This window comes from Mustela erminea, chromosome X (genome assembly GCF_009829155.1).
Source record: "Mustela erminea isolate mMusErm1 chromosome X, mMusErm1.Pri, whole genome shotgun sequence".
Classification (NCBI taxonomy): Eukaryota; Metazoa; Chordata; class Mammalia; order Carnivora; family Mustelidae; genus Mustela; species Mustela erminea.
Genome location: NC_045635.1, coordinates 13,628,405 through 13,648,089, shown reverse-complemented (window position 1 = coordinate 13,648,089; position 19,685 = coordinate 13,628,405). Strand labels below are relative to the sequence as shown.

Below are 19,685 nucleotides of genomic sequence, written 5' to 3'. Positions count from 1 at the left end.
CAATAAGTGACTACTATTTTTTAAAATTAAAGTGCATTTTGTCTTCTTGGCCACTATTCTTTTTTATTTTGTAATATATGCTCAGCAAAATGAAACTTAAAATTCATTATAAGTAATGAACGAGATGCTATAGTAATAGTAATAAGAATAAGAATAAGAAAACAGGAAGAGATTCCTAAACACATGGAACAGAAAAAAATGGGAAAATAGTCATATAAAGGGTAACATGTTATCAATATTCAATATTTAATTGAATATGCTTAAAATTTACCTTTTTAAAATAATTAATGCCATAAAAGTATATCTGTCTTTAAGTAAGGGTATAATTTTCTAAAAATAATCTTTCATTGAATCTTGTTACTTTTTTTTCCATCTTAATAAAACTTTAAAAATTTACTTACTTCCATCTTAATAAAACTTTAAAAAATTTCCAAAATATTACATTTCAGCCATAAGACCTGAACATGTATACCTAAATCCCTAAAGTTAAATCTTCACAGTCAAAAACAGAGATTCAAAAAGTAATACCACCCGGCCTGCTGAACACAGAACAAGTACATGCCATTTCAAAACCTTTACAAGTTACAACACTGTCTTTAAGGAAGCTGATGAAAAGGCCAACTTCCATTTCATCTCCTTCTAATTGACACCCAACAGAATGTTAACCATTAACAGTTTATACTACACCTATTTCTTGTTGGACTCTTCTGGGGATACCCGAGATGGTTTTCCTCCTCCTCAGTTTTCGTCTCCGCTGTAGTACGGATTGTGAATGAACAAGGGAGCAGCGTATACTAGCCTCTCTGTCAAAACCAACTCCTGCAACCCACAAATAGGTCTCATTAGCCTTTAGAAATGGCAAACAAATTTTCATTTGCTTGGAACACAGTGATATTTATTGATTGGAAGTAAAGGAAGAGTTTGGATTAAGCCTGTGAATAAATATAAGGGAGCCCTTATTCAGCTCCTATTTAAATTACTCTGCAGTACATTAAGCTTTACTTCTAAATGCAGCTCTGCACGACAGCTTGCAGTGCCAAGAGTAACAAGCAAAGAAGGAAAATCAAAAGAAAGAGGAGAGAAAAATAACATCAAAGAATCACTCTCGCACAGAAACAGCTCCTGAAGGACTTACAGCCTTTAGTTACTACTATCTACCGGTCTATTTCTGGGCTCTCTGAAGCTGTCTTTGCATAGTAGATCCAGAGCCAAGATATTAACCTGAATTAGTTCAGCTAACATATCCTGACCTGTTCTTCATTAAAAACATCTTTGTGAGGTTTTTTTCTCTCTCCATTACACCCCAACCCACAACACAACACAACACAACACTCTCTCTCTCACACACACACACACACTCTCTCTCTCTCTCTCCCTCTCTCTCTCCCCCGTGAAGAGAAAATAGCCTAGAGATTTGTTTTTAAATGAACATGTAACTCTTTCTACTTTCTTCTGCTGACTCAGTCGGACACTTCTTGGTATGGCACCAGTGTCTTATCAATATAAAATAAAAATACAAGGCAGTCCTCAGTTCTCTACTTAAGTGGATCTACCTTCACTATCAGCTATGAATGAAGCTGGAATTCCCAGTCTTTACAATGCGTGTCTGTTTGCTTTTATAAATATAGGGGCCAAACCATGATGCTTGCTTGTTTCTCTCTCCATAATCACATTACTGATACACTACATGCAGTCTTATCAAAACTAGAATGGCGAGGAAGGAGGTGAGGAACTCACACCCCTGTCTGGCACAGGCATGTGCCATGGATTTTTCAGATTGAGCTTTGCCTCAAAATCAGGATGCCAAAAGTGCATTGGAATCTGGTTGCCTTATCTATCCTGACTGTTATACACAGAATAGGTTGGCCTGTTAAAACCTTGACTTAGCTATAAAACGAAGCAGTTTGAGTTCTGCTTATCATCAGAGTGACAACAGTTTCTAGAACTCACGTTAAAAAAATCTGTGAGATATCACATGATGAATAATTATAATATTATTGGAGAATTCATACTAATGGAATTTTCCTTTATTAGCTCCAACCAAAAATTAAGATCTTTCATTCTACTCATAATAATTACAGAACACATGGCACACAGACACACTTATGTTATATGGACAAAATTAGCTTTCTCATTAAAGCTCTTGAAATCAACATATAATCTGGGCTTTAGTCTGAGAGTTCCTGAAATAAAGCAGAAGGAAAGATCTTCCCTTTTCCTGAATCACAAGACCCATAATCAAAGAACTAAATTTAAAAACAAAATTTACTTACAGTGCTGTGAAGAAAGCAGGTGCTGCTTATAATCAAATGTTCCCAGAAGGGAAAGTTAGTTTAAGAGGATGCCAAAATGATACATTTTGACATCTACCAACCCCAGCCCATTTAGATTATGGAGATCAGATAAAGTATGCATCCTTAGAATAATTTCTTCTGCAAGTTGAATAGGTCATCAGGAAAACTTCTCCTAGCTCATAACCAGCTGATCAACCAGAACTCCTGTTTTTCAGGAAGGAAATAATATCTATACCAGATATCTGGTCATCATTTGCTCCCCACTGTATGTGAGAGAAATCTGAGTGGGATTAATAATAGCCATGTCCAAAATGCATCTCGAGTGACATGCCATCTTTAGTCACATGGTACCAGGATAAAAGTAATAACATGGCCATTGTGACATTTTCAATATACAAATAAATCAAAACATAACTATCAGAGCTGTTTAAAGAAAGCTCAATGGATAGATTATTTTCTGTGTATCTTTGAAAGTGAGAATATTTCATAACATTATTTCACTTGCAGCTAAGATTAGTAGATCGTTTCCTGGCATCTACGGTCACTACAGATAAACTTTTCAAGAAAAGTCTGGACAGGCTTGCGTTCAACCTAGGCTAACATTTAAACCCTCAGTACACAAGAAGAGGAAGGCAGAGAGGAATGTAAGCCAGGCTGGCTAGATTAGAATAGAATTCAGCTTTCATCTTTGAATCTGCATATTTTTAGGTCAGAAATTGCCAAAATCAATGCGGAAATCTAAACGATCTTTGAAACAAGCCTACCTTCATCCAAAGAAGCCTGAAAACAGATTTTATAGTTGGTCTACAGGATCATTACTTGGCAGTTTGAGAGACCTGGGGTTTGCTGTTTTCTTTTTTGCTGTGCCATGCATCATTATCATGTGACTAATCACTGCCGCTTTCTCCATTATTTCAGTCGGCTATGACCAAAGAGCTATTTGGTGACTTTTTTCAAAAAGAAACTGTCCATCATTTACATAACAAGCAGCCTAGCAGAACATATGCAAATGGATGTTCAAAACCTGACAAAAGCATATTGAACATCTTCTGGGTTGTATTTTGATGAAAAAGGTATTGCTTGTTTACAAAGCGGTATTCTTAACTGGCCCGCCCAGCAGCGCAGGTTTTGAACATATTTAAAACACAGAATATTGTGACCCGACTGCCCGTAAGAAAAGAACAGAACGGTACCAGTGACATTGATGGGAATAATGCAAGAAGAAATCACTTGGGCGTCTTGTTTCATCTTTTCCTCTGGTGTTGGGAGAGGCAGTGCTTTGCTCCAGTTGGTCTGCTTGTCCAGTGTCGAGGGGATATTGTGTACTGGGTTTTTTGGCCTCTGCCCTAACATGACATCTGTATCTTCATCCTCCGGGGGATGGGACTGCAAATGAAGTACATTCAGACTTAGCCAGCATGGTTTATATGTAAGCAACATATCAAGGAATTTCACAGTTGAGTTAAGAACAGTGAGGTCAGAAATAAGCTTTTAGGTCAAAGGAAGAATTCCTAGAAATAGTTAGTGAGCACCACTAATTGAAAGTTACAATTTCAATAGTCAAGCGACACAAAAGAAAAAATGGACTTAAGGAGCATGCTTTTCAGGTTAAATGGAATTAAGAGGAGAGACAGGGTAGCCATGGGTTCCCCCTGCTTGAAAGTGAAGGAAAATCTTAGTTTCTAACCCAGTGACAGGTAGATTCTGGATATCTATCTCCCTGTATATTCCTAATGAAAGGCTTGAGAGCCCTACATGACTGGAATCAAAGGGAGCAGATGATTTAGATGCCTATGAAAGGTTCAGAAAATGTGCCAGAAAACCTAGAGTCAGGAAACATTCCAGAACATATCACCCGAAGGACAAGCCTATCTACTCTGAGAGGCTGGATGAAATCACAAGGAGTTAATTTTACTGTAGAACTGTGGCATTTGTGAATAACATTTCAAAAATGCAGTTTCATCAACACTGTGTGCACACGGAAAAGCAGCCCATCTCCCCCGCTTACTATAGTGGAAAACACAAAAGCAGTTAATGGGGAAAAAGATCCAAGAGGTTTTCTTTTTCAAATTCGGAAGAGTAAAGGATCTTAGTTTCTTTCAGCTTTTGCAGTGGGAAGCTTTTCTTCTAGCTGTGGAGTTAGAGGCCTTGACTTTGGTATGACATTTGAAACTTCTCCATCCCAGCCCTTGAGAGATATTAGTATTGTCTACCTTTTATTTCAGGGCTGGGCTCCTAACCCAGGTTATTAAAAAGGCTCCACTCCGATTTTGATTTCGGGGTTGGGCTTCTAAACCAGATTATTAAAAGACCCAGTTTTCACCACTGACCCTAGTTTTCTTTCTTTCCATAATTTGGAGGAAAGTGAATGTTTGTATAAAATAAATACTTTCCCTTCTTATTCCAATTAAGTTTTAATAATATTCTGTCCTAAAATCATGAAAAAAAATTTCTCATCCTCACATTTGGAAGCATCATGTCCTGCTGACTCGGAATTCACATATTGTCAAACTGTTCTCAGGTCCTCGTAAAGAGAAGATTCTAGAGCCATTTGTTTAAGTTAAGCCCCCAGCATTTGCTTACCTTGTCAGAGGTATCTGCAAAGCCCCCCAACACACCCAACAGGATATGACTCCCCCCACCTTGAGAAAAATGTGTTCGGCATGAACATTTTAGTAAAACATAGCAACCTTCTTTTCTCTTCAGCTTTTGTGCAGATTCCCAGCGAAGCGAATAGCTCAAATAAAGTTGGAGCACAAAAGACTTTGTTTCCTAGGTAACTTCCAAAAAGAAAAAAAAAAAGTTTGGTGCATTCGAAAAGAGAGACAGAAAAAGAGGGAGAAAGAGCAAGAGCTGGAGAGAAACCCCCACCACCAGAGGCCACATTTTGTAGGCGATTCCTTCCTTGAATAACAATGGACTGGGAAACAAAGACAGAATAGTGACCTGACTATAGGCTCTGACCAGCAGCCAAAAGCCTGTTTTATTTAATGGCGACAGGGACAACTGGCTGCCAGAGAATCCTTTTGTCCTGTTCTCTTTTTTGATTTGAGAAGCTGAATCTTTACAGTTCTGATAAATACAGGGCAAACTGGAAATTTCTCTCCTTCGAAGTCTAAGGTCCAGGAGTGGCATTAGGTGATGTCCGTCTTGAACAGAGCCTTCGTTGTAATTTAGAGGGGGAAGGTAAGTGAGAAGGAAAGTCAATGACAGGGCTGTCTAAATCACATTTTATTTAATTCAAGTTAGGAAAATATCACTCTTGAAGTGGACTTAAAAGAATACCTGTTAGTTAGAAAGAACAGTTTGCCATAGTTAAAAGAGAGAAGAAAGTCTGGAGAGAATGGGATAGGGCTGTGATGTAATGTTCTCAGAACCAGTACCTTTCTACTCCATGGGGTCATGTGGCAACACTCAGTGGGGGAGGGCGAACGGGTGCTGTTAAACTATGAACATGAAATGCAAAAAAAGCAAAAATTAAAAACATGCACACAACACACAGTATACCCTGGTTAAGTCAAATCTAAGATAGTAATGAATGAGTATACCAGGATGACTCCCTCCCTTCCTTCCCTCCATATATGTCTTGATTTCAAGGACAGATTAAGAGCACAAACTTTGGAGCTATACTGTCTGACTTCAAATCCTGGTTCTACCATTTATTCACTGTGTGACCAGGGACAATTAATGACTCAGCCTTTCTAAGGTCGGTTTCCTCATCTGTAAGATAGGGAAATAATAGCATCTATCTGCCCTCCAGGGCTGTTTTGAGGATTAAATGAGCAGTAAGTTGACAGAATTGACTGTGAAAAATGGTGGCACTTAATAAGGTCTGTACATCTGTCAGCTGCTACCCGTGCTACTGCTACTGTCATTATTACATAACCTTACCGTGTAGCTGTGCCGTATCTGTGACATCGACTTTGCAAATGGTAACTTTCTTTTAGAGCCCAGTCCCATTTGTTAATTTGGAAAAGACAGAATTCTTTTCTTTCCTCAGAGTGAGTTTATTTTCCGGTGAACTACTTGGAAGAAAATTCCCTGTGTGCACTTTCTTCATCCAGGCTGCTTAAAATCTGCCTCTTCCCCATATTCACAGACTGTATTTGAAGACAGGGTCAGGTTTAAGGGCATGTGACAGGGTCCCGCACTCAGAAGGACACCATGCTTTTTTGAGTAAGGGGCCCTGCGTCTTCATTTTACTGGGCCCCACAAATCATGTAGCCAGTCGTGTTTGGAGAATAATCAGGTAATTAGAATCCCCTTTTCAGGATCTACTGAGTAGGACATTGAAACTCTCTTAAACTCTAAACCATGTCAGCTTTAGATTCAGTTAGGCCTCTATTACAGCACTTTCCCTATAGCATTGCTTTAACGTAACCTGAATTCTTCCTGGATGTGTCTTTTTCTTCTATTAGGTTATAAATTCTTAGGGGTTAGAAGCCACATTTGATTTTCTTTTCAGTCTTCCATGATGCCAGCAAAGTGGCTCCTCCTTGTAGGAACTCAAAAAATTATTGGTACACTTGAATGATATGAGCCTTGTGTGTTTTAATAGTGATGAGAAACTCCAAAAGAGTAAGGTTTGTGGTCAAGATCTCAGGAGGAAGCAGGCACCATAGAATCCAAGGGCACTGATCATTTTAGTGCAAGTAGGTGAAAAAAATAGAGGAAACCACAAGCCGTGTTTGGTTCCATCAGAGGCTCAGTATTCCAGTTCTGATTTTTCTTAAGCCTATGGCAGACCTCTGTTTTGGAGGTGGAGCACTCCAGGTCTGATTCTCTTCTGAGTTTCTAAATTTTAAGTGACAGGGTTGCTCATTAATTTTTAAGCAAAGCAAATGCCATCTCCTCAGGCCCAGTTAACTTTGATCTGGATGTTACTTAAGACAAAGGATTTCATAGGGTCTGTGGCTCCTCACTGAAAATGATCATTTTGACAGATGTGCTGTATGTGGCCTGAGTTCAGACGTTACCCCGCTTCTCTCCTAGCCTCCATCACAGATAGTGATGTGTAGGTCTCAAGTAAGACCCCAGGGTATGCCAAGTAGAGAGCAAAATCATGGAAGCAGGAGAAAGGGAGCCTGAAAACAAAGCCTGTATGGCGAAGGAACCCGTTTCCAAGAAACCAAAGGCTCTGGTGTCTCATGAAAGAATTTAAAGAATTACACAGCAGAAAACTGCAGGGAATAAAACATATTAATGATATTAATATATTAATTCTGGTAGTTTGTCTTTAACCTTCTAAGTCAGCTCTCCTACTGAGTGTTTTTTCCAGGAGTGACGGATGAGGAGTGGTTTTTAGTTTTCATCAGTTTGAGAACCCGCCTTGCCCCCACCATGCCATTAAATAAGTATGAGGTAACATTTGGAAATGACTAAGGACTCCAAGTCCAGAGAGAGACTTTTCTGTTTTGGTCAACCATCGTTAGGTCAGGGTCTCTGCAGGTTACACTCCACTGAAGATTCCTTCTCAACTGATCCGCCTCTCCGCTGTTTTGATAGGAGCTCAAGCCTCCAGCTCGTTAGGCCTGAAAGTAGGTGCTCTGGAGCTTGTGTGTGGAAGGACTTTGTTCTTTGGTTCTGATTATTTCTGATTCGACTTTTATATGGTGATATAATCAGGTCATAGGATTTTTTTTTCTAAAACTACCTAAGAAATAAAATGAAACTGAAAGAGCACTGTTGCCTCTGGGCATCTCTGTCCAGCCCAGCATGCCGGTCCTTAACCCTTGCGCACGGATAAGGTGAGGAAAAGCTGCATGCTGGCCAGACTTGTATGGATTAAATTATCCTTTAAGGACTCTATTTAAATGAATCCTTCTGCTTATTCTTAGTAAGACCTACAAGGGCAGAAACCATTTTTTGTTCATAACTGTATTCCTACTGCCTTGGTAATGCTTAAGTAAAATCTGTTGCACTGCTAGCTAGCACCCCCATGTGCCTGGCCCAAGCAAACAAAAATCCTCTCAAAAGAAAGAATATCAGATTACCTCCACATACAATTTTGCATTACCACATCCAACACAAAGTCAAAGATAACAAGGTAAGGAGGAGACAAGACAGCATGAGCAAGAAGCATCCAGAACGGTAGGCAGAACAGAAGCAGAGCCATACGGTGTCCTGTTTTTGGAATTACCACCCCATGCAGGAGTAGCAGTGAACAACCTTGGCTTCCCTGGAATATGTGGGAAGCCTCTTAGACCACTCATTGATTCATTCAAGAACATTTCTTGAAGGTCAAAGATAGCACCCGGGGAACCAAAGTGTCACCTGAAAAATGATCTCTCTCTCATCACTATACAGTTCTTTTGACTTTTCTTTTTTTAAAATTTTTTTATTAGCATATAATATATTATTTGCTTCAGGGGTACAGGTCTGTGAGTCGTGAGGCTTACACATTTCACAGCACTCACCATAGCACACACCCTCCCCAGTGTCCATCACCAACCACCCTCTCCCTGCCCCCCTTCTTTTGACTTTTCTGTACTTTCAGATTTTTTCATAATGTTGGACAAACACACACACATAAAAGTGTCTCTTTCTTTTTCCAGGCTCCCATTCTGGCCCTCTTACCCCTGATTTTAAGAGGCCTTAGACTCCGAGATGAGACCATTTTAAAATCAGCCACTACTGGTCTTGCCCATCCTGTCACTGACAAAATATGCCTCTTTGATGCTTTCACCCCATTTCTGTCCCTGCTGGCCCATAATTTACACTCTCAGATCCTTTCCCTACCTGCCCATGAAACTGCTTCAATGAAAGTTAGAGCTACATACTTAGGGTCAGTGCTCAGAACAAGAAATAATAGACACTATTCATTTCTTCAGTTTTGTGGCTGTGAACAAGCATTTCTCCAAACATCTCAAGATTTTCCCCAACCTTTCTCTTACTGCCAAAAGAAAAATATAATCCCTCCGCATTTTACTTTCTTTGGGGTTTTATTTTATATGCTGATGGGAGCTTATTTTGCCTCTAGACTCTCCAAAAGACATCTGTTAAAATGTTGTGGGTATTTCAGCAGAAAATGTTTTGAAAATTCGGCTTTAGTGTGTGATCTGATAACACATGGCATTTATAGCAGCTGACTTTCAGAGCTGATTCATTACTATCATGCTGTCTTAAACATGAGAAATATTCACTAGAGAATGGATGCTGTGGTATGCTTGAATATAGGAATAAAACCTTAGAGCGAAGATGCCCATTACAAGCCACATGGGTTCCTAGTCAGGGGATCTGGGACCTTACTTTCATTTCACCCTGGGGCCCATTTGTCCTTAGACCAGGTCCCTGCAATTCTGCACAAGGTTACGGCCTATCTAGGAGACGGAGGGGACCTTGTCTGCCTCAGATTTTTCTTACTGGAGTGTGTGAATGTGTTGCACATAAACAGAAAGTGCCTCGATCTTTCTGGAAGGCTTAAAGGAAGCTGGTGATACCTTCTTCACTCAGCACTCTTCCTGCTGCAGTTACATAGCACTTTCTTTCCATGACACTGTCCCAGAGCCTCCTATTGGCTGGCATTGTGCTCTTCCAAACATGCTTAATAACATCGTTTCTGACTCATTCTGTGCTTCTCCCTTTTCTATCTCCTCAACTCCAACATTTACCAAAGTGAATAGCTGTGGGAAAACAGAATGAAGTAAGTAAAAGTTTAGGGTCTTCCTGTGTCTCTCTCTCCTAAGCCTTTCTTCCCTTTCCTGGTGTTGCCTTTTCTACCACTCCCCCAGGAAAGCCAGGGCCTTCATGCTTTCCCCAGAGGGCCTGAACGCAGCACCCCCAAGTGCCCAAACCCTTCCCACTGCACCCCCAGCCAGCTGTGAGGCTTGACAGAAGCCCACAGATGCATTCATGTTAATGTGCTGAGAACTCCTAGTGAGAAGCCCAAAGGAACACATCTCTGAGGCAGAATTATGGATAGTGGTTATAGGCCGGGAGGGAGATATTCAGGAACAAGTGCCAACTGAGTTCTTTTAACCACTTTATATATTACTGTCTATTTAAAACACCAAAATGCAGAAATATTCAGATCTGGGAAAAGTGGCCTTATCATTGATAAGTCTGTTTTTCCAAATCATACCTTTATTTCTCTTCCCTGCCAGATATTGCCACCACCACTTCCTCAATTCTCCTGAGAAGCACTTGGCTAAAGGAAATATACAAAAGGCCAATAAGGATATGCAAAATCCCTCAACATCATTTCTCATTGGGAGAATTCAAATGAAAATCCCAGTCACATACTGCTGTGTACTGGAGGGGCTAAACTTAAAAAGGTCAATAATAACAAGTGCTGGCGCAGAGGAAGAGCAACTAGAACTCTCATAAATTGATGGGGTGCATGTAAAATGGTCTAGCCACTTCAGAGACTGGCATTATCTAACAAACCTAAGCAGATGTCTGCCTTCTAATTCCCTCTCAGGTATATGGAGGTAAGAAGAATGAGTATGTCCACAAAAAGCCTTGCACAAAAATATTCATAGCAACTTAACTTGTAAAAGACCCCCCCCAAAGTCCTCACAACTAGAAACACCTCCATTATCTACCAACAAGAGAATGGATAAACAAATTGGGGACTACCATATTCATATAACGCAGTATTACCCAGTCATAAAAAAGAACACGGTATTGATACATGCAACATTGACCTCAAAAAAGTATGTGGAGTGAAAGAAGCCAAACACAAAAGAATATGTGCTCATTCACTCAAAAGTGAATCCCACCCTCTTGATGGTCTGATAATGTCTTGGGTATGAGATTGGCCCCTAGTGAGCAGAACTTGAATGCAGTGGCAATGGTGCAGTTTCCACCGCGAGAGAGTCTTTGTGAAAGACAGCATGTAGCCGCCAAGAATCTCTCTCTCCGTTTGATCTCAGCTGGAACCAAAGGAAAATTCTTTGGGTGATGGAATGCAAAATGATTTTATGTATTTTAAAGTTCAGGAACACTTTGTTTAATGGTGTTCTATTAATGAAGTGATTTAAATGTGCTGAGCATAACAGAATTCTACTTTGAAGCCTGTGTGGACGGTAGTCCCCATGTGAATGGAAAAGAGGGCTCCAGGGAGACCAGGAGCGAGACCACTTCCTGCTGCTGCTCAGTCATTTATTCACAGGAATTGCTCTGGACTGTCAAGGAGAACACAAAACAAGGCCCACTGGACCATGATCAGTGTGATGTTGATGCCAGTGAGTGTCTTATTCATCCCCTGTGGCCAGCTTTGCCAATTAGTGGGGTCACTGCCAAGGGCCATTCAGTATCAGTCCTCAAAGGTCGCTAGCACCAAATAAAAGACATGAGTGGGAAAAAGGCAGGCCAGGCTTTGAAGTGGAGGGAAGAAGGAAGCTTTGAACTGCTGCAGATGGCACAAATACCCTCACCCAAATCACAGGAGCAGGCAGCGTGAGTCCCACAATGGCCCATCGGTGCGGGGAGAGTTCCTCCCTTGCCCACCTGCCTTGCCCTCAGCTGGAGGCTCCAAGGTGTGCAGTAACTGAAGACATGTACATTTGGCCTCACTCCAAGGGACACTTTTCCCTTGTAACTCACGCCAGTTGTGGCAAGAGCTCAGTAGGGTCCTACTTAACCTTACCACAGCAAAGTTTTCAAAAAATAAGAAAAGATAAAACCTTCCTATGCACAAGCCATGCATGTTCCACCTTTATTTTTTACCTTTTCCCCCCTTTTTAATTGACTCCTTTTTTAGTATAGCTCTATGAGTGTTATCACACGCCTAGACTCATGTAACCCTGCCACTATTAGGATTCAGAACATTTCCATTACCTCAAAAAGGTCCCCTGTGCTATCCCTTTAGAGTCATACCCGCCCCCCCTTAGCCCCTGGCAACCAAGAACCTGTTGTCCATCACTATGGTTTTGTCTTTTTGAAAGTGTCATATAAATGGAATCATACCTTTTGATACTGGCTTCTTTCACTCAGCATAATGCCTCTGAGATCCATCCAAGTTGTTGTGTGTGTCAGTAATTCATTCTGTCTTATTGTGAGTGCTAGTCCATTGTCTGCTTTTACTTAGAGCAGCGGAATGTCTCAGGTGTGCAAGAAAACGTGAACCTGAGCATATTCTGGAATGATGTGTACAAAGCAGTAATTTTATTCACTGTTCCACAGCCAGGCCCATGTTTTCAAAAGAAAGAATTCCAAAACTAAACTCTGCAGTAAGGAGTTTTCTTTATTTCTCACAGTATTTGATATTAACGGGGCTCGTGGGCTAAGGCTGTCATTAGCTATTGTGCTGCCTGTTCGGCTGTCGTCTGTCAGCTGCACATCTATTCTTCCGCACTCTGCCCGGACTCTGAAAGTAACATTTCTCTCTCACCAGCTGCTCCCTGTTCGGTTCTGTCCTAGGTGTGTCAGCTCCTTTCTGCACTTACTGTCTCTGTTGCCTCTGATTCCCGTTTGCTACGTCCGTTTTGCAGTACCTTCCCGGTACTGAGTTCTGTCTGTTAAAATAACTGCTGTGGATCAGTCTGTGTTCCTGGCTGGACCCTGACTGCTGAAGTGTGTGGTACCAGGCTTCCACCCCTGGCTTGCTTGTGTCTAAGGCATCTAAAGTACTTGCTACCTATGCTTCCTCACTTCCTGAGGAAAACAGGAACCAGTGTGATGGTCCGTGGGACGTCAAGGTCATAATGATGCCTGCATCTTATGGCGGGGAACAGGAGAACTGGTGGCGTCTCAAAAGCAAACTGCTTCTGGTGATTCTCGAAAATGGGTATAGAGGGGGAGAACTATCTGCCAGGGTCAGTAGCTGTATAGTTGCATGTCGTAGGTGCTGTGCTGACTTGTCCCAAGGATAGTCCCATATCAGAACAGCAGCTACAAGTAAAGTCACAAGTTACTTAACAGCCAGTCTGTGAGAGCTGACAGCTGAGTTAAATGGAGCATGTGGCAGGCCTCACCACTCCTGTAGTCTTACATTTGAAACTAATGTCAGGCTCTTCCAACCCTACTATACCAAGAAGAAACCTCTAGAAATTGAGGAAGTTAACCCTATACACACATGGCGTGGTATCTTCATAAAGCACTGGTCTTTCTGACCATGTTATTTCTGTGCTCAGAACTCTTCTAATTTCCCGTGTCTGTGTAACAGATTCATACGTTTTAGTCTGACATTCAAGGTCCTTCAAGATCCGGTCTACTGGAGCACTGCAGCCAAACCAAAATATTTGAATTTATGTATATGCACTTCATTTTTTCCTGCCTGTGTAAGCTTGCTCTCATGGTTTCCTCAGCTTATAATCCCTTTCCTCCCAGTTTACACATGGAAATTCTACCCCATCCTTCAAGGCCTTTTCAGATGCTCCCTTTACCATGAAGTTTAATCCTAACATCCAGTCCTATTCTAACACCACATACCAGTTAGGTGCTAAAACCTTATACTTAATAACATACAATTTTCTCTACTATCCCATGTACTCTATATGGTAGAAATTATGTCTCTCATTTTTGTGTCAGTTAATTTTCTTCAAAATGAATAAATAAGAGGCCACAGTGGGAGAGAGGGCATTCCAAGTGGAGATATTGTTTTGAGAGTGCAGGATATTTTCTCAAGAAGCACATGTAGTTTGGTTAGGCTGAGGTCTAGGTCTGTGCAACGGATTTGTGGGCAGTCCATCTGGAAAGGTATGTTAGGACCAGATCATATAGAGGCTGGAGAGTTGGGCTAAGGATTTGAACTTACTTCTTTAGGCAGAATGAAGGAATTGAAGGTTTCAGGATTAGGGGAGAATTTTTATGTCAAAGATTCTCATACCTATGTTAGAATTTTTGGTAATTGATTTAAAGGAGCAAACTGGATGAGATAAAGGAAAGCACTTAGACTGAAGCAAGAGAGACTTAATTGGATGGATAGAACCATTTTGAGATGGGCCATAAAACAACAGAATATTTCTGAGAGAGCTTGCAAAACTATGAAGATATTTTAGAAAACCAAAACACGACCTGTCTAGGACACTGTGGTATGTGTAATTCTTTTACAACAAAGGAAAGGCTTGGTCAGCATTTCTCAGTCTCGGTCTTGTAAACCAACAGAATTATCAGAAATCTCCAGTGAGGACTCATGGAGAAAGAAGGAGGGGAGAGGCTGGATGAGAGGAGACAGAACCGGGGATGGGAGAGAGACTGAGGCAGTGAGAAGGTCTTTATCCCAGGGCAGGTCAAATACAGCTGAAATGCCCCTCCTGCCAGCTCTAGTCTTTAAGCCCTCTCTTGGCTCAGAACTCCACTGCTAGACTTGTCATTCTTCTGTAAGACAGTTTCGTTGTTCTCAGAAGCTGCTTTCCCATAAAACCTATTTTCTTCTTGATAGAAAATGGAAGCGTGAACGTGGTCATTGTTTATAGCTCTGGACTAAGACCAAGGGGGTCTGGGTCTTCGTTTGAGTGATTGCCTTCATTTACTTCCCAGTAAGGCCATTGGAGTGTCCCGTCTTTCAGATGCACCTCCTCGGTAAGAAGAAAAGTATGATTTGACAGACTTTTACTTTAAAATCCCTGGATGCATAGTGTGATAAGTTAGAAAACTACTATCAGGCTATGAAATGACAAAGAATACCTGATATTCTTCCCAGGCTAATTTTATGAAGCCTGACACAGAGGATAACTGTTAACACCATATGGTGGAATGAATTAACTGTCAGTCCTGAAGGTCAGGATTTAGGCTTCGGTGTTCCTCGGGAACCTGATCAACCTTTGCCACAGCGCTGCATCTCATGTCAAGCTTCGCCATCCACTGCCACAGACACTGTTAGATATTCTGGCCCCGGACCACTGACAGAAGCTGGAGAGGGACGCTTGGTGAAATTGCTGGCGCATCTTACCACATTTGAGGAAGGATGATTTCCGTGCCTTTCCATCTAAACCTCAGAATCTAAGCAGGGACTTAGACTCCAAGGGTCCCCATGGACCTGCCTGCAAGCTGAAAGCAGCAACAGGAGATGTTTCAGCTCAAGTGCTGACTCTGATCAGTAGTGGCTCTCTGGACCGTGTGGGAAAGGTTGGCTGTGATCCAACAGGAATGCCTGCCTTAGACTTGCACAGGGGAAGAGCAGGTAAATGTCTTGAGTATTTGTGGCCCATACCAACGTAACTTACTGATGAGAACAGATGAGCTGGACAGCCCATTCAGCAGAGGGCGAGGGTGAGCTGCACCCCCTGTGCAGTCCGTCGTAGCAGCTCACCCTCAGATGGGAATCTGTGCCATGAGGGGGCCCTAGGGGTTAAAGTGTCACATACCATAGCAATTTCTAATTATCTTAGATTAGATTCTCTGTGGTCTTCTGAATTTTGCTATTTAAAGAAAAGAAATTATGAACTAAGTTTGTCCTGGTTGAACTTACTTTCTCCAGAAGCCATATATCTATCATAGGCACTGGGGTACAAGTCCCAACTCAGGAACTGTGTAATATTTATGGCTGTGTGTGTGTGTGTTTTAACTTTGTATTTTGAAATAACTGAATATTTACACAGAAGTTGCAAAAGTAGTAGAGAAGATTCCCATATACTCTGTCCAGCTTTTCCTAATGTCAACATTTTACATAACCGCAGTATATTTATTGAAAGCAGAAAATTAACATTGATAAATATTATTTACCAATTTATTAGCTTTATTTGGCATTTACCAGTTTTCCCACTAATGTTCTTCTTCTGGTCCAGGATCCAATCCAGGATCCCACATTGCACTTAGTTGTCAAATCTCCTTAGTGTTCTTCAGTTTGTGGTAATTCCTCAATCATTGCTTTAATGACCTTGACACTTTTGGAGAGTGCTGGCTGATTATTTTCTAGAATGTTCCTTAATTAAGAATGTCTGACATTTTTCTTATGGTTAGATTGAGGTCAAATATTTTTGTCAAGAATCCCACGAAAGTGTCATCTCATTGCATTGTTTCAGGAGGTTCATATACAGCTGTGCCCTATTGCTGCTGATGTTAATTTTGATCACTTGGCTAAGATGGTGGCTGTCAGCTTCTGCAGCTAAAATTACTATTTTCTGTTTGTAATCAACAAGTATCTTGTGGGGAGAAACTCTGAGACGATGCACACATCCTATTTCTCAACATAATTTCACCCAACTAATTTTAGCATTCATCAATGATTATTGCCCATAAAAATTATTACTATCATATTTGGCTAATGGTGATTTTTAAAATTTGTATCAATACTTCTACACTTATTCATTAGAACTCTTCTGTAAGGAAGAACTACCCCCCCATACATGTATTTATTTATCCCAATTTCCTTATAGCAGTATAGACTCAGATCTTTATTTTCTGAGTTATAATCCATTACTATCTTTATTTTATTGCTCAAAGTGTCCCAGATTTAGCTATTGAGAGCTCATTCAGGTTGGCTTCTGTGCCCTTTCAACATGCTTCCTATTATTTTTTGAGCACTTTCTTGCTTTTGAGCATCTTAAGATATTCTAGGCCTATCTTACATTTCCCCTGGCCCAGTCCTTGAATAAATTTCTCCAAGGATCCCTGGTTTATCTTTTTAGGGAATGGCATTTAGAAAGATGTAAGCAGGGCGCCTGGGTGGCTCAGTCGGTTAAGTGCCTGCCTTTGGCTCAGGTCGTGATCCCAGGGTCCCAGGATTGAACCCTGCATCAGGTTCCCTGCTCAGCAGGGAGTCTGCTTCTCCCTCTCCTTCTGCCTGCCATTCTTCCTGTTTGTGCTCTCTCGCTCTCTGTCAAATAAATACATAAAATCTTAAAAAAGAAAGAAAGAAAGAAGATGTGGGCAGTAGATGTATTCAGGGTTACCAAAGTATCATTGTTTCTAAGGCCCTCTCAGATGACAGAGCTAAGAAATATGTTCGGATACTCATACATGCACATAGACACATGTTTATTTTATGCCTATCCATCTGCAGATACATGTGTATATCTGTGTGTTTGAGAAAATATGTATGAATTTATACTGATATTTTAGATGTAATCCAATACCAAAGGATTCATTCTAGACTTTCCCCATTCCTCATTTGTAACTCCTCTCTCTAGCAGTAACAAACTCATTGTCATTATCTACAACATATTTGCTCAGTCCTATCCTGCACATAAAGTAGTTTTGGAATTTTTAGTTCATTCTCTTGTGAAGAATAAATTTTCCAGCGAGAGTACAATATTTGTCTACAGATCCTTTTGTCTTTAGCTTTACACTTGTTGCTTCAGGTACAGCTGCTCCTAGGGGAGTTTGGGGTTGGAGCCTCAGGCCTCCAGGTTACTGTGGAATAAAGAACTCGAGGAGATCAAGGAGAACAGCCTTTCCCACAGTCAGATCACCCGCCTCTACAGCCAGTTCACCGGCCCGGACAAAGGTGAGAAAGGGGCCCTCAGCTGGGAAGATTTCCAGTTGATGCCAGAACTTGTCATCAGCCCACGGGGAGATGGCTCATTAGTGCCTTCTTTCCAGAGGGAAGAGACCAGGTAAACTTCCGCTGATTCATAAAAACTGGCTCATTTCCATCCCACTTAATATAGTGCTAAGAGCAAAGATGAGAGTGGACCAGAACCACTCAACTCTGAAGCAACGAACTATACTTTGCTTTTCAGCTATATGATTTGGATAAAGATGACAGGATCTCCCACAATGAGCTGTCCAGAGGCTGTGCATGAAGGCTGGAGTGAATTTCCCAGAGCAGCAACTGAGCAGCATCACAGGGCCATCCAGGAGGCTGATCAGGATGGGGATGGTGCCTTATTGTTTGCAAAATTAGTTAGGGTTTTGGAGAAAGTGGGCATAGAACAGAAAGTTAGCATCCAGTTTCTTGACTAAAAAGTTCCTCGTTCTCTAGTATTTAAAAACTGGAACTTTAGAGTCCTCCTCCCAGCCCCACCTCCACCCCATCAGCCCCTTTCGGCCAAGACACCACTGTTGCAGGACAGCCCCACGTGTGCTCTGTTAACACAAACCTGCCTCTGGGGCAAACAGGACGTGACAGAATGGCACATCCAGCCTATTTCTCTTCAGTATCCGTTCAGCTGTTCCCCATTTGCAGAGACCATCTCCCCCAGTTATGCTGCTGAATGCTGTCTGTCCATCCTGTCTGAGAAAGGGAGGGATGGAGGGAACGACTCTCGCCAACCGGCCAAGCTAGCTTTCCCTGGGTGTAGACTGCAGCCATGCTGCCTTCCCCTCAGCTCGGTTTCAGCATCCTCCTGCGAACTCTCCCATATGTCCTTTGCTTCTCGGTCACCCGGCATACCATTCACTTGATCTTTCAGTCTTCCTGCTTTTTATTATGCCTGAGTTTCCTCTTTTTTTTTTACCTGGCACCCCAAGCTGTGCCTGTTAAATACATATCTAACTTGGCGAGGTTGTTCTATGGTCTGGTAGTTTTTATCTACTTTTGCTCATAAATAAGCCTCTGGGATGTTATATACCCAGGAACTTTTGGGGAATCAGCATTTCTGTCAGAGAATATGACCATCTCTTGGTCTCCTGCAGTCTGCTCTGTCATCAAAGGACTGCTGGATGGAGATGTTCATCTTAAAAGGTGAAAGGTGTCAAGCCAAACTTCTCGGTGGTTTTCCCAGGTCCCTCAACGTCTGGCATCTGATTCTCCACACACAGAGTACCCATATGGCTACTCTTCCTCTTCAGAAAATAGCCACACGCCTGCAGGTTTACTCAGCTTGAGGCACGGTCAACCACCAGAGTGGCTTCTCTGACAGTATGCTTGGGGGGCCTTCTCATGGGTTTCTGAACAAGGAGCTAGGGCACCCTAAATGCCTCCTGTATTCCCATCTCTGCCGCATGGTTTATGCCTAATTTATCTGTCCAAGAGATTTAAATATTGTCCTCAGGACCCTGAAGGTTTTTGCAGTTGCCAAATGATTACGCTAGGAGGTCCAAAGCATTGACTGTATTGTCCCTTGAGCTGCCTGGTTACATTGACTACGTATCTCCTTGTGTAGATTACTGTTAACCTCTTAGAAACATGGGATCTGGCATTGGTAGCACAATACGATGTGGCATTATAGACCTTTCTGCAAGCCAGAGCAGCTTATTTGCCCAAGTCAGCTTAAAGACCTCATTGAATCACGCAGTCGCCATCCTAATGTCCAAATCTGTTCATTCATATATCTGCCCATGGCTCACTTCCCCTGACTCATCACTTGCTTGCTTGCTTCCTTGCTTTGGAAGGAAGATGTGCACACAATTCCTTACGAAAGGAATGGCTGAAGAATATCACTGCAAAGGAAAGGGAGAGGAATGAGGAACAGAGGAGCAGTCAGGTGGGATGGCTGAGGTATAAATGAATGAGAAATTCTACGGAAGTATCATTCTGGCTTTGTGATCAAGTGATGTAATACAGGAATCGTACAAAAGGGAAGAGTTGTCTGGTACTTATCTATTCAGTACCTCAGAGGCTCT

General features: G+C 41.6%; 1 protein-coding gene and 1 pseudogene across 6 annotated transcripts in view; one reads left to right on the top strand and one right to left on the bottom strand.

The window, feature by feature from the left end:
• Positions 1–19,685, bottom strand: part of NHS (NHS actin remodeling regulator) — a 335,151-nt gene that overhangs the window by 11,198 nt on the left and 304,268 nt on the right. For 4 of the 6 annotated variants that reach the window (XM_032331757.1, XM_032331761.1, XM_032331760.1 and 1 more), the window contains exons 4-6: positions 5,678–5,740; positions 3,488–3,680; positions 688–819 (exon numbers count right to left, since the gene is read on the bottom strand). In XM_032331757.1, the coding sequence (XP_032187648.1) occupies positions 688–819; positions 3,488–3,680; positions 5,678–5,740 (388 nt within the window). Of the gene's footprint in view, positions 1–687; positions 820–3,487; positions 3,681–4,877; positions 5,647–5,677; positions 5,741–19,685 lie in introns of those variants that run through there. The other 2 variants (XM_032331762.1, XM_032331758.1) reach the window with 2 other exon arrangements.
• Positions 11,456–18,083, top strand: LOC116583451 (annotated as a pseudogene).